The sequence below is a fragment of the Eutrigla gurnardus genome (assembly GCF_963514095.1).
Source record: "Eutrigla gurnardus genome assembly, chromosome: 20".
Classification (NCBI taxonomy): Eukaryota; Metazoa; Chordata; class Actinopteri; order Perciformes; family Triglidae; genus Eutrigla; species Eutrigla gurnardus.
Window position 1 is genome coordinate 17,267,129 of NC_139931.1, and position 13,696 is coordinate 17,280,824.

Below are 13,696 nucleotides of genomic sequence, written 5' to 3' on the forward strand. Positions count from 1 at the left end.
TTTAGATTTTCCAACAAATAATACTTCATGCTGGGGTTTGGGTCAAGGGCCCATGGGCCTGCACAAACTAACTATAAGGGCCAATCATTCATGGCACCATTCCAGTCCCGTTGTGCGTATTACTCCATTTAAAGTTGAACCCAACGATCATCGGCCATAAAACGCAAGGGAGCGCGAGAAGATTTAAACAGGGAAGTTACTTTAGTGTCATTTCCTTTTATTCAGAATCTGATCCAAGCTTTATCAGAACTCAGATTCAATCAAATTGAATGGTTTAAATTTTGACAACTTTCCCAATGTACAGTATGTTCACTCTACTGGAGATGGATCTGGTTCTCAGTTCTTTCCCTGAAGTGTTTTGAATATCTGAAAGCATTACAAGGCAGCAAAAAAAAGAAGCTTTTCTTAACATTCTAGACATATTAGCACAACCTATGATATTAACAAAGTAACCGTATGAAGTGGTTTATTCTTGACGTATCTGCTGGATCCATTAAAGAGTTGACCTAAAGAAAATGAACAAATCGTTGCATTGTCCCGATGACTCAATCACATGTGACATCGTTAAAACCCCATGCAGATGGTTTAGACCTCACCAAGCAGTGCACGCAGATTCATCTGCAAATACATTTGCATACAACAGGTAAGAACTTGAGATTGTGGGTATTTAATCATTTTGGTTAACTTGTAAAATGAGTGAGACCCTCTTTTGGTAAACTTGGGGGGGAAATATTGTCTATATATGCAGATAAGTTGCATCTCTAAACAATGAATGAGACCGTAAAACTTCTTCATAGTGACCAGCGTCTTTTCAAGTTTCTTCCTCTATTGGGTTTTTAAATCATATGTTAAGTAGCAAAGATTTGTATGGATAATGTTAAGTAGCACCAAAAGCTATCAGCATAGACAAAATAGTTCCACATTGGAATAACCTAAACAGGCAGGCACGGCATTTGCAGGGACTCGGATTGGCTGCAATCAGCGCAGCCACCCTGGAAGGACAAATGAAGGTGGTACAAAGAATAACCAGATACTTAATTGTCAGTTTAGTTCCCGTCCTCCCACCCGCCACCCCCCCGAAACAGACCGACCGACCCCAGCGACATCATGTCAGACACATACAAAGGGCAGCACGGTCCAGTCTGTCAATTTCATTCTTGGATGTACGTACATGAGGCTTACAGAGGTACATACAAGCAGTTACACACACTGATAATGTTGTCGAAGTGCAGTGAGGACAATGTGCTTCCATACAATTCAGCTACGGCATTAACAAACTTAGAGAATGCAAATTGATTAACTTTTTCAGCTTAACTGTATCGCATCCATCTGCACAGGCACACAGACATGTACTCACACACACACGCACACACACTCGTCACAAACCCTCGACCCTCCCCTCTCTAATGTCACAAAGCGCGTCTAAAATCAAATTATAGATAGACAAACCCACACATTCCATTGGAATTCACGTGGATTTTATCATTCCTCCACACGTTTTCACCCCGATAATCCAAGTCTGACCTTCCTGCACACAACCTCCTCTTTGTGTACTTTTAAGAGTGTAACCCCACCATAACCACACCCACCCCTTCCCATCCGCACCCCCACCCCTCTCCTCTCCTCCCCTCCCGTCCCGTTGGGTTGAGCTGAGGTTGGTAGCTGTACAATAAATTGAGGGTGCAGTCTTTTATGCTGAGCTGAAGAGGGGAAGGGTAGGAGGGAGGAGCAGGAAGGCAGTGCTGCTCAGTCATCTTCCAGTCCCTGGTTGAGGAGAAAGTTGGCTGCCAGGTTCTCGTTCTTCTCACAGGCAAAGTAGGCCTGAATCACCAGGGCCTCAGGGAAACCCAACGCTTTTAACTGTGAACAAAGATAGAAAGACGAAGAAATGCTTTAAAACAACAGGATCTGCTTTCATTTCTTATCTAATTAACAGAAACAAAACTAATATTTACTCTTCAATTGTCTGTGCTTAACTCACCCTTTCAATGGCTTCCTTCTCCTGAGGTGTAACCTGGATGTAGTTGACAGGTGCGCCCTCCTCCCCTGCTGCCCCCATTTCTCCAACTTCAGGTGCATCTCCCCCCTCTCCCACTGGCTCGTTCAACATCTGGATGAACAGCTCCTGATGCTGACTGATTTGCTGAGGGAAGAGACACAGGTGAGAAGTAAAACGGTTATGGTTATTGACAGGAAATCCATCAGATGAATGCTTTCTGGGAGTTTATATACCAGGGGTGGCCAATGAGGTGCCTGTGGGCGACCAAGCGCTCACAGGCACAATAAAAAAACAGCAAGTCACCAGTACGGTTGTTCAGTCAGTAAGTGTTTTTCCTCCCTGAAGCCAGAGTATTTTTGAAATTCTTGTGAGTGCTGCACGTTTCCAGCTCTCCAACAAAGCGATCGTACTCGCCGAGATGTTTCCTCGCCCACGCATCTCATGAACCTACGGGGATCGGCAGTTCTGTCCTCTCCCTCCCTTCATGCTTCAGCCTCCCCCTTCATCCAGAGCAAGCACTCCACCTCTACTGACACTTTCACTTCCGCGGATATTCTGTATCATAGCAACCAGATGAAACCCAAGCTCTCTGCTGATAAAACGCTGCGCCTCTCAAAGCCGGATGTTTTCAAGTGGAAAACACTTTGGTTGCAAACAAGTTTACACAAAACTGTGACATTGTATGGCTTAAAATATCCTCTTCTCATAAATATAGCCAACTAACGACGCAATAGTTATTATTTAAAAGGTAAAATGAGCAAATGTATTATTTGCAAGGAATATATGAAAAGTCACCCTGTGTATTACTCTACCCTGCATGTGGCTCAGTCTGGACCGCTGCTGGTCTAGACTGTTACCTGTAGAAGTTGAGGATTCTCTCGGCCGAGCTGCTGGAGGAGAGCCGGTAGCAGAGTCGGGTTCTGCTGGATGGCCTGTCTCATGTGCAGAAACTGGGGCTGAGTCCGCAGGAATGCAAGTGGGTTCTCTCCTAATGGCGTACAACATTAACAGCCATTAGCACAAGAGCAAAATAAATCAATTACACACAAGACAATTTAGACGCATCAATAAGCCGTCATGCCGATCCGTCTAATGTTCTGCCATTTCATGGGGAGCTGAAGTATTTAAAATGTGCAGTCAGCCTGGCCATCGGTTGTTATATCCAGCAGCAAAAGTGAACTGCAGTCAACAGCTGCAGTCTGTAAAGGCCTTGCCCCTGCACAGAGTGCCTTCACTTGTTTACCTCAAGTGTATTAATATTGAATTGACACATAGAGAAGAAACCTAAAAGGTGCAGGTTTTGGTGGCAGCGAACAATTTAATCCACAATGTTCACATGACTGCGGCAGAGACATTCCCTGTCATGAGTCATATGATGAGTTATTGCCTGCCAGTGAGGTTATGCCAATTATTAATTGGAGTTATCTGTAATGTGTCCGAGCCTCGCAGCAGTCACATGTTTAAATGTTCTGGAATAGTCTGCAAGATTAAGTTGCAGGGATATTTTGAGCTGCAAGGTCTCTACTTTCTCTTTTTTTCTTTTCTAAACACATTTTAAAAAGACATGGCAGGTATAATAATTAATACCCCACCAGTACTGTTTTTATTGTTCTGTTTTTGCACAGTGTGGTGAAATGGATACATTAATGTGGACTGCATGTTTTTTTTGACTGAACTGAGCCTCACCCTCTGCTAGAGATGGGGCTTCTGTGGGTCCAGACACCGGGGCCTGAGCTGGAGGATTACTCTCCTGGACTGGGCTGCTGGGGATTCCCTGGAACAACAACAACATAACGGTCGTTTACACACCAACACACACTCCTTACATGCTGCCAAAGAACAAGGAGAGGTCAAAATAATGAGGACTAGAGCCCGACCGATAAAGGATTTTGAAGGCCGATACTGATACAAATGTTTGTTGATTTAAAAATCCGCTATATCGGCCGATATTTATTTTTTATTTATTTTTTTTTCAGAAACGTGTAACAAAACATTAACAGATTGATAACGTTATTTGTAGTTATTTATGAGTCTTCACAAAAATAATGATAATGCAGTTTAAAAATAAACTTGTTTATTTTATTGTCACAACGGAAAAGAGGAACATCAAAATATATTAAAGTTCAGAGAAATAAAATGTATAAAAATACAAACTTAAGATATCAAACTTAAAGTCCTTTGAACAAAAACACAATAACAACAACCAAACACAAAGTTACCAGTATTAAAAGACGGAAGGTAAGCTTCATAAATATAACTTCGAACAAGACTGGAGACAAATTCTGTTAAGTTCTATAAGGGTGTTTCTTATTCATTTATCGCCCATTATAAATGCCGATACCGATAGTTTGGAAAATGCCCAATATCGGCCAATAATATCGGCCCGCCAATATATTGGTCAGGCTCTAGTGAGGACCATGGAACTTAGCTGGTAACTGATCATTAAGTTAGTTTTAGTTGGTATTTACAACTTGATATATATATCATTTTTGGAAGGTCACCGCTTCACCACCTGTCTCCCCTCACGCCGTAAGTCCTGTCTCACCCGATTCCGATCCAGTGTCGCAAAGCGGGCGGTCCGGTCGTAGTGTTAAGAATTTGCTGCGTGAGGTTATTAACTGTTACCACAGTTAGCTGCTAGCCAACAGCTCAACTTTCACCATGTTGAGAATATGCTCTAAATTCCGTATAGAGCTCCTTTAATTCACCTCACACTGCATGCAGTTAGTGAGAGGAACGGTGTGCTTACGTCGGAGCATATGGAGCATGTGTCATTGATTCATTACAGTTCAACTAAATCAAGAAACAGAGCGTCAGTGATTAACATCACTGTGCATCGTGTTTTTCAGCCTAGTGAGTCATCCTCTTCCCAAAACTTGACTTCTTGGTGTGTAAAAGCAGCGAGCCGACAAACCTGAGTAACGGCAGGGGAGACAGCGATGATATGAAATGTGAGAGACGATGCTGGAGAAAGCGGAGCTTAGACCACGCCTAGTATATTTTAATGCGTTTATATAGGAAGTTACACGTGGATTACCACCATACACTGACATGATGGTCAATAAGCACGCAGAGGATGAATTGCATTTGTATAAAACCATTACCAGGAAAATAACCACTGGCTTTAATTGTATTCATGTTCAACCAATGGTGCTTTTCAGAGGCAAGAATGATGTAATTGTGTGTGTGGGAGACTCACAGTGAGAAGGTACTCCACAGCTCTATGGGGGTTGTTGAAGCTGGCCCGTAGCGCAGCCACCACTCTCTCCCTTTCATAGCCCATAGACATGATCTCTGTGAGCATGGCCTCGTACTCAGCTCCAGTCACTGAACACACACACACACACACACACACACACACACGTTAATAATTCTGCATTATTGGTGCAGAGATTAAAACAGAAAATTGCTTTTCGTCCCATCAGCAGTAACGAATGTAGCAAGTTCCCCAAAATGCTTTTTTTTTAAAATATATATATATATAATTTAGTTGACAAATTTGAATACAAACCTTAAATAAATGCTGAAAAGTTTGTACTGTTGAGAGGTCAACCGATAGTGGACTAATTCGCCGGCCGATACCACCAGTTGGTTACAGCTGACAGTAGCTGAGTCGTGTGGAGGCAATAAATATGCTTTAAATTTCTAATCTAGCAGCTTTAAAATATGACATACATGCAGCTTATTAAATGGGTTTTAATAGCAGCATGACTCCTATTCTTTTCCATTTTCTATATGTACATACAACAGACTGAGTGGACCAAAGGGGAATCCCCATTGCTCTCTATAGCACCACAATAAGGGACGGTGTACTTTTGTCACAGCCTAAATATAGAAACAGTATGTACTGCACTGCAGCCAGTTTAGTCCTTGACTCACAGTAGTAACAATATCTGGCAGAGCAAAAATAACCCAGGTTTTACTCAAGAAATGTACTGCAGTTATATTAACCCATTTATAACACTGTCAAATTGTCCAATTTACATTCTGCAACAGTGAGTAAAAAGCAACTACTGCATTGAGACCTTTACAGCTGCACAGCCTGGGAGTCTGGCACATTTGTTACCTACCCAGCGCTGAGGAGGCATCCAATCCCTGACCCCCGCCACTGGAGCTACAAAACATAAAGATTAAAGTCAGACAACCTGCGCAACATTTCTGTGACTCCGAGGCGATGAGAAAGTAAGCCGACACCGCGAGCAACTGATTAAGATATCATCATACTACATTGAGACGATAATCAAAATACTTGTCTTTGATATTTAAGAAAATGTTTGTTAATGTTGTCTTAAATCCTAACATGTGAAAAACATAAATTATATTATTGAGCACTACTTCCCGACTCTTGAGTAATAACACAATGTCATATTTTAGACTGGTTCTACCTGGCTGGCTGTTGTGGTTCTGTGGCTGCGGCACTCTGCTCCTCTTTGGCCTCCTCGGAGGGAACGGGGACAGCTGCGGGGGCTGGGGCCGGGGCTGTAGCCGGGGCTGTGGCCGGGACAGCTGTTGACGTGGAGCCAGAGTCCTGTACAGGCGGCTTGGGTGCTTCTGAGGCCACAGGCGAGGCGGCAGCTGCAGGTTTAGCCTTCAGCAAGTTCAGAAAGTGTTGTTAGACTAGCATCTTAAAAGGTAAAATGAGTGGGATCTGTCGGTTGCGGTTTGTAAACACAACATTCAAAGGATAACGGTGCTAAGTGAACATCAAATTCACTCTTTTGGAACAGGATCTGTCTGCTTGCTGTTTCGTTATAATTGCAGGTTTTTTTTGGTGCCGTGTGTGCCATTTTTGGAGCTTACAACCTGGCACCTGGGCGCTGTTTTTGATGCCCAGTAACTACTAAATAAGTAAATAAATGGTAACTGCAGATACAGACACCACCACACACTTCTAATGGGTGATGAGTAATTACTTCAGTATGAGTCAATACGTTGTTTAATAGGAAAATCATCCTCATTGAGCCTTTATTAGTGAAAATATGACATTAAAAACAGCCAAAAGAATGGACTATAACATATTACCTACACACTGACAGTATATCTTATCTCAAATAAGTTAAAAACACCATCATAATATAAAAACCCAATGTCACCTAAAACATGACGGAAGATCTCACCTTGGAAACCATCACTACAACAAAATTCTTCTCATCAATGTTGTAGTCTTTTATTGGCGTGTCATCTTGCAGGATTTTGCCAGCGTATATCAGCTTCTGTCCAGACACGGGGAAGTTGTCTTTTCCCCTCTCTGCTTCTATCTTCTCTTTCAAGGCTTTCACCTGACAAAGCAGAGATGGCTCATCATCAATAACCATCGACCTGCATGCATTGATATCAATAATATCCTTAAGCTGCACCTATCTGATCTCTGACCTGTAAGTCAAAGGGCCTAGATATTTTATAAAGCACGTGTTGACTAAGCTGTCTAGATGGAGCAATGACAATGACCAGGCAGGGACCCTTTATAGCTAACTTGCCAAAGTAAGAGGAGTTCGGACGGGTTTCATTCAGATGTAGTGCATGACACAGCACGGCAGCGCAGACTGGATACGAGATAAAAGCGACTTATCAGAACGATATCCACTATGAATAACGTCAGTGCTATGCCAATAACGTCTAGTGTTCACTTAACGTTGGCCTTTCTAGCTAACGCTACATGTCAAATACATGAACACGCTAACAAACTTAGCTAGCTTCTCGGTACGCTACCAGTTAGGCTAAACGTAATTAGCAGTGTCATTAGCATTAGCATTAGCAATGGCAATCACGTCGTATTGGGAGGCTTTGGCTCGCCACAGAAGTAACAGCCGCACACGCTGGCTCACGTCAAATATGACCGACGGGCAGCAAAGTAACCACGGCACAAACTTGAAACGAGTAGAAATCCGTCCGCAGTCGCGTCACGATGACTTTGTTAACGGGCTGTTCGGCTAGCTAACAGGCTAACGTTTGGCTAGTGAGGTTTCGCGTTGTTTAGCACTCGTTTGGCGTGTGTTGCCAAACCCCGAAGCACGTGCTGTTAATCGGCACCCGTTTGCCGAGACCACACGGGCCGTTTGGTCATTGGCATCATCAAATTAAACTATTAGGTCCACACGTAAAGTTGAAACAAGGGTCCCGCAGCTGGTCCTGTTAGCTAAAGTTAGCCAGTTAGCTAATAGCCACTCACCGTTTGTTCGGGGTCTATCTCAATTTGAATAGTCTGCTGCTGCAGCGTTTTAAGCGTGATCTGCATGCTGGCGGCGGCTGACGCGGTGTCAGAGGTGCCTCAAACGGAGAAATAGTCGCTCGCTGAGCGGTTAATTTGTTCTTAAAGTTGGCGTTTCTGGTAAGACAACGACAAGCCGAAAAATGTGTGTATCCATGAGCACTCAGCAAATCGCCATCTTTGGTGACAAGTTGGTGGTGCGGCGGCGAGAGGAGCTGCGCTGGAAAGTACGAGATTTCATGCTGTACGACGCGACTATGGTAAGTCGTTAGAAGGTTTCTCTCCACTCTGTTTGACTATCTATAATAACAGTGTATAAGAAAAACATTAACTTTATCTCCAAATATATACAGTCGGATCCCTTTAAGATCTTCATGTAATTTCCATCATTTATTTGATTGATTTAGGCAAATATTGTTCTGCAATGTTTGAAGTAATAGGACGACTTAGAACAGCTATTTAGTTCATCTAATAAAATATAACCATTTATTTGTTTTATTTATTCACAGAATCAACCATTTTTTGAGTATTGAGAATATAACATTATGAATTCACACGTTTGCATTAATCTGTCAGAAATGTGAATTATCTCACATTGTGGGTGTCTACATTAAAAATGCCTTTATGGTCCTGAAAATAGTTTTTATTATGTAATGTAAGTGAAAACACCACTTTATTTTACCAACTTTAATAAAGCCAATAGTTGCATAAATAATAAACCCTTCCGTCACAAAAGTTGCTTTATTAGAAAGTGGTACTACAATGTATCTACTGCTTTTACAACTTAATTGTGCTCAATATAATACCTGTATTATAGAAACCAGCTGATTTTGTGTATGAAAATCACTCCCTACTCTATAGTGAGTTTGCCATGTTGTCCTGTCCAAATGTGAGACAATCAATATGAATAAACTTTAAAGTTGAACTCGAATGAAAACTCCAGCTGCTCCAGCTCAGGAACACTTAAGGTGGGCTTACCTTTAAGGTGGACCAGCACTATACTCTCTATAAGTGACAAGCTGCTCCTCTAAGTCTCTTATCTTTAATATTTCTTCTAACTGTGTAACTGACAGCACAGTTAAAGTTAATTAAAATACAAGTTGAAGGTTTTCAAAGTGATAGTTTGAACTGTAATGGTATTATTAAAGGAAAAGTTCGGAATTTTGGACATAGGACCTAATTTCCAACTTACCCGAGGTGATATAGGTCGGTGGAGACCGTTTTCAGCACAATTGGTCCAGTCCTTATATTTGCACAAGTCACTGTTGCTAAACTGGTGTTGAGCTAGCGCACGGCAACGGTAACAGCAGCCTGTCACTAAAAACAGCTTTAACTGCTCCGCAGAACACCCGAGACAAATGTATTATAACGTCGGACTATCGATGTACATGTCAGTGTTGGTAGAATAATTTTAGAAATTAAACCAATTTTCAATGATAAAACATTTTGAGGGACTAGTTTCTCAGCAGCAGCGGAATTTTACTTTGCGTGTTAGTAGTAGTGCGTAAAAACGAAACCTAAGCGCCCTACAGTCGTGACAGCTAGTACTCGTAGCAGCGTTACATTTTTTTTAAATTGTTCTACCAACACTGACATGTACATCGATAGTCCGACGTCATAATACATTTGTCTCGGGTGTTCTGCGGAGCAGTTAAAGCTGTTTTTAGAGACAGGCTGGATGTTACCGTTGACGTGCGCTAGCTCAACACCAGTTTAGCAACAGTCACTTGTGCAACTATAAGGACTGGACCAATTGTGCTGAAAACGGTCTCCACCGACCTATATCACCTCGGGTAAGTTGGAAATGAGGTCCTATGTCCAAAATTCCGAACTTTTCCTTTAAGTACCCATATAGTACTCTGAATCGGAAAGTACTACAATTTAAGTATTCATACTCGGCCAGAAAGAAAGTGGTATCTGTGCATTCATATTGGTAGAGGATTCAAATTCTGGTGCATTTTCACCCTCTGTCCTTTTATCTTTCTGTTCCCACAACATTAAATTATATTTAATGGTGATTAATCATGATGAATCATCGTTTGACAGCCCTAAGTAAACAGTGCTGAGTATTATGTGGGCGGAGCCAGACTGATGACCCAAAGTGACAGTTCTGTAGTGGTAGTACTGCTGTTATTGATGTATTGTTATTAACTACATCATTGATTTTGCCGTTGCGTGTGATAAACAGTGGAGAAAAGTGATAGGAAATGAGCTGCAGAGACGAGAAGTCAGGATGATTTCTTAGTCAGTTCGTTTAATGGCTTGTAACTAAAAACAGTACTTTTGATACACAAAAATATGAAGAAACAGATTTTTGTGAATGTTAAGCATATATATTGTTAGATATATAGATTCAAGATTAATCCTGATAAACCTTGAAATAAAATCAGAGCGTCTCCCAATATGGTTTTAGTGTGTTAGACTGAAATTGTTCCATTGTTTTTAACCCAAAACTGTGAGCTTCATATAACACGAACCACAGTGATCCTTCCCATCGTAACCTTTGAAACACCAGCAGATTCCTGACAAGGTGTATGGTCAGGTAACCTCTATGTAATGAACCCTATTCATTTCTTCAACATGCAGTCCAATAAGTTAAAATTAACTTCTTTTTTTTTAACTTTTGCTCGTGGCCAATGACCAAATCTTCCATCTGTGTCTAAATGTGTTTGGCTCTTGAAAATGTTTCATGTTAATAAAATATGTACATCTGGAGAAAATCAGATGCTCACAGACTTCTGAGCATCTAAACTGTCACCCTGCATTTTCTGCAGCAGGGGGCAGAGTTTGACTACTAACAGACGGACGGCACTGCAGATGGCAGCACATGATTGGCAGGGAGGGCGAGTAGACAGCCAGGAGAAATTAGAAATGTCATAAATAATGAAAACCTTGGTGCTTTATTTGTTTAACTGTCAGGAGAATGGAGAGCACGGTCAATGATCAGATGATGATATTATATCAAAGACTTCCAGTTTTAAACTTGCTGTAATTGGAACCTGTTGGCAAAGAGACTCATGCTCTCTATGAGCCCTGTATTTCTCTAACAATGCATAAATACTGTTTTTATTTAAGGTAATAACGCAAAGCGGGTTGAAGTCCCAGATATGCCAGGTAATCACACTGTCTTGTCTGAGTTCACCACATCACCCAGAGGTGCTCGGTGAATTTCACTGAGCTGTATTCACTGTGAATAGCAAGATACACATCGTCTGGTTTAATACAGCCAACCAAAATAAACTATTTGTTGTGATTTAATTGCAATAAACAGATAAACAGGATGCCAAAGTAACTAGTAACTATACATGATAACAATTTGTAAAAAGTCCTGAGTCATGGTTTCTTTACTCTGTCTGCAAGATGAAAAGCACATAACTTTTAAAATGTTTGTTTTCTGAGTTTGGATCGATCTGAGCTAGGCTATGCTAACACTGCAGCTGCTCCATCAACACTAAAATGACGTCATATAGACATAAATACGGCAGCGACCTTGTTGTACCATAGTCTCTGGTTTAAATGTAGGAAATGTGAGCTTCTATCGGAGAGGTCTGGGGGACCACAGACCACTACGATATGTTTTGCCTCCATCAGTGACAACAGGAGGAGAATCTCAAAGCTGAGTGTCACTCAAAATATTCACAAATAAATAAATCTATCGAACATTTGCTTCTTTTGAGAACATGCATACGTGCGCACCGGCTGTGACCAGCAGTCAACCCTCCCAGCAAGCATTACAACATGAATATTTGGTCAAATGACCCCCTGATTTATTGCTTCATGCCAAGTCAGGCCAGATCTCTTTGTGGTATCCCTACTTCCTCTTGCTCCTCCAACCTTTTCCCCCTCTTCTTGGGGAGAGTGGAAGAAGAGATGACGAGGACGGCAAGGTGAGGAAGGAAGGCAAGACTGTCAGAAAGTAGAAGGGGGACGAAGGGAGGGAAATGGGGAGAGATTCAGGAGGAAGGACAGTGAATCTGGGTGTGTGTGTGTGAGGGGATGATGCCCTAAATGTGTGTTCATCTGGGTTAATTCTCAAGGACAGAGCTATTAAAGATTAACAATGGACCATGTTTTATTGAGACTAGCTCCATTCGAGGGCATATGGCTCTAAACACAGACCTACTTAAAATGCTTTGTGTGTGTGTGTGTGTGTGTGTGTTTGTGTGCGCGTGTGTGTTTTCCCGCAGGCTTTTTATTTTGTCCAGACAAAAAGACCATGTTTTCTAAAAAGCCATGTCGTGACTGTAGGCATGGCTTCTTTTTCTTTCTGCAGTGCTGCAGTGCTGCAGCCGTACCACGGTTAGATTGGCCTCACTTAATGGACTATGTCTCCATTATGATGGAAAATATAAGGATCTGCAGACAGATTGGGAGTGTGGGGCAAAAATAAATAAAACCTCGCTGGGACATTGTTGTGCACCTGTTGCTGTTATCTGTGGCATTGTGTTCGCCACAGATAGTGGACTATCAAGTGGACTACAGCTGATGTGAACAGAATCAGTAGCTTTTAAGGAGCCGAGATCACAAAAGGAACCAGTTAGCCTAGCATAGCTTAGCATGAAGACTGGGCGTTGTAGTAATCGTCCTTGGTCTCCAGACTGGTCCCAAGCCACTTTTTTCAAGGTCTTGGTATCGTCTCAGAATCGACCACGTTTTTACTCGACCTTGTCTCCGTCTGGGACAAAGAGGACTCTGGATGTTATTTTCTATGAAGACCAGTCGAGACCGCAACTGCAGGGATCGTTAAACTGCCTGAGCATCGCCTGATTTATTTGTGAACGTCATTAGTGTGACTGCTCACGGAAAACCGAAATCCACACACAAAAAATCCTCCTCTGCAATTGGAACATTTATAGAGACATTTCATGATACACTTCTACAGAATATATACACAAAAAACACACATATGTATGTATAAAGACATAGAGGAATCCTCATTTGTTTTCTGTGGGGTGTTTTCATGTCATGCATTGCTGGATTTTCACCAACCTGGTCTTGGTCTTGACTTGGGCTCGCTACACTCCAGTCTTGGTCATGACGTGGTCCAGTCTTGGATTAAGGTGGTCTTGACCGTAGCACTTGGTGAAAGTAACAAATTACATTTGCTTTCTTTACTGAAGTCCGTTTGCATTATAGAGTGAAAACAAGTCGCGTAAGAAATTCAAATCGGCAGAGAAGTAACTGGAAAATATACATGTTGATTGTCAACATCCCAAAATGCTCATGGTGGATACCTCAGCGGGGACTATGGGACATTTTTCTCTTCAGTGAGCTGTGCATGACCTTTCTGATGTGTTTGACCTCACCCTGCCCCAGCTGTGACTGCAGAGAGCAGCCCAAAATGTAAAAAAAAACCAAAATTTTTAAGGAGCGCAGAGGGGCCGAGAGGGTGAATGAACTGGGTATAGTGGGATAGAAAGTTTGAGTGCACTGGTTGAACCAGGAAGAAAAGGTGGATCTATTAAAGGGGCCGATCGTGGAGAACTCTC

At 42.0% G+C, this 13,696-nt stretch overlaps 1 protein-coding gene across 1 annotated transcript; it reads right to left on the minus strand.

Moving 5' to 3' along the window:
• Nucleotides 1-200: 200 nt before the first annotated feature.
• On the minus strand, nt 201-8,400 carry rad23aa (RAD23 homolog A, nucleotide excision repair protein a). Its single transcript, XM_084036366.1, has 9 exons — nt 8,169-8,400; nt 7,117-7,278; nt 6,385-6,587; nt 6,070-6,113; nt 5,199-5,326; nt 3,686-3,773; nt 2,857-2,987; nt 1,982-2,143; nt 201-1,860 (listed from the first exon to the last, which is right to left on the minus strand). Exons 1-9 carry the CDS (start codon nt 8,232-8,234, stop codon nt 1,747-1,749), a joined length of 1,098 nt encoding a protein of 365 aa, XP_083892492.1. The 5' UTR covers nt 8,235-8,400; the 3' UTR covers nt 201-1,746.
• Between the last annotated feature and the right edge of the window lie 5,296 nt (nt 8,401-13,696).

What these genes read in the sequence shown, in the direction of transcription:
- rad23aa (XM_084036366.1), bottom strand. Translation starts at nt 8,234, where the DNA reads ATGCAGATCACGCTTAAAACGCTGCAGCAGCAGACTATTCAAATTGAG. An exon ending in AGATAGACCCCGAACAAACG is followed by an intron (nt 7,279 to 8,168) that starts GTGAGTGGCTAT and finishes CTGCTTTGTCAG; the next exon opens with GTGAAAGCCTTGAAAGAGAA. An exon ending in TTGTAGTGATGGTTTCCAAG is followed by an intron (nt 6,588 to 7,116) that starts GTGAGATCTTCC and finishes AACTTGCTGAAG; the next exon opens with GCTAAACCTGCAGCTGCCGC.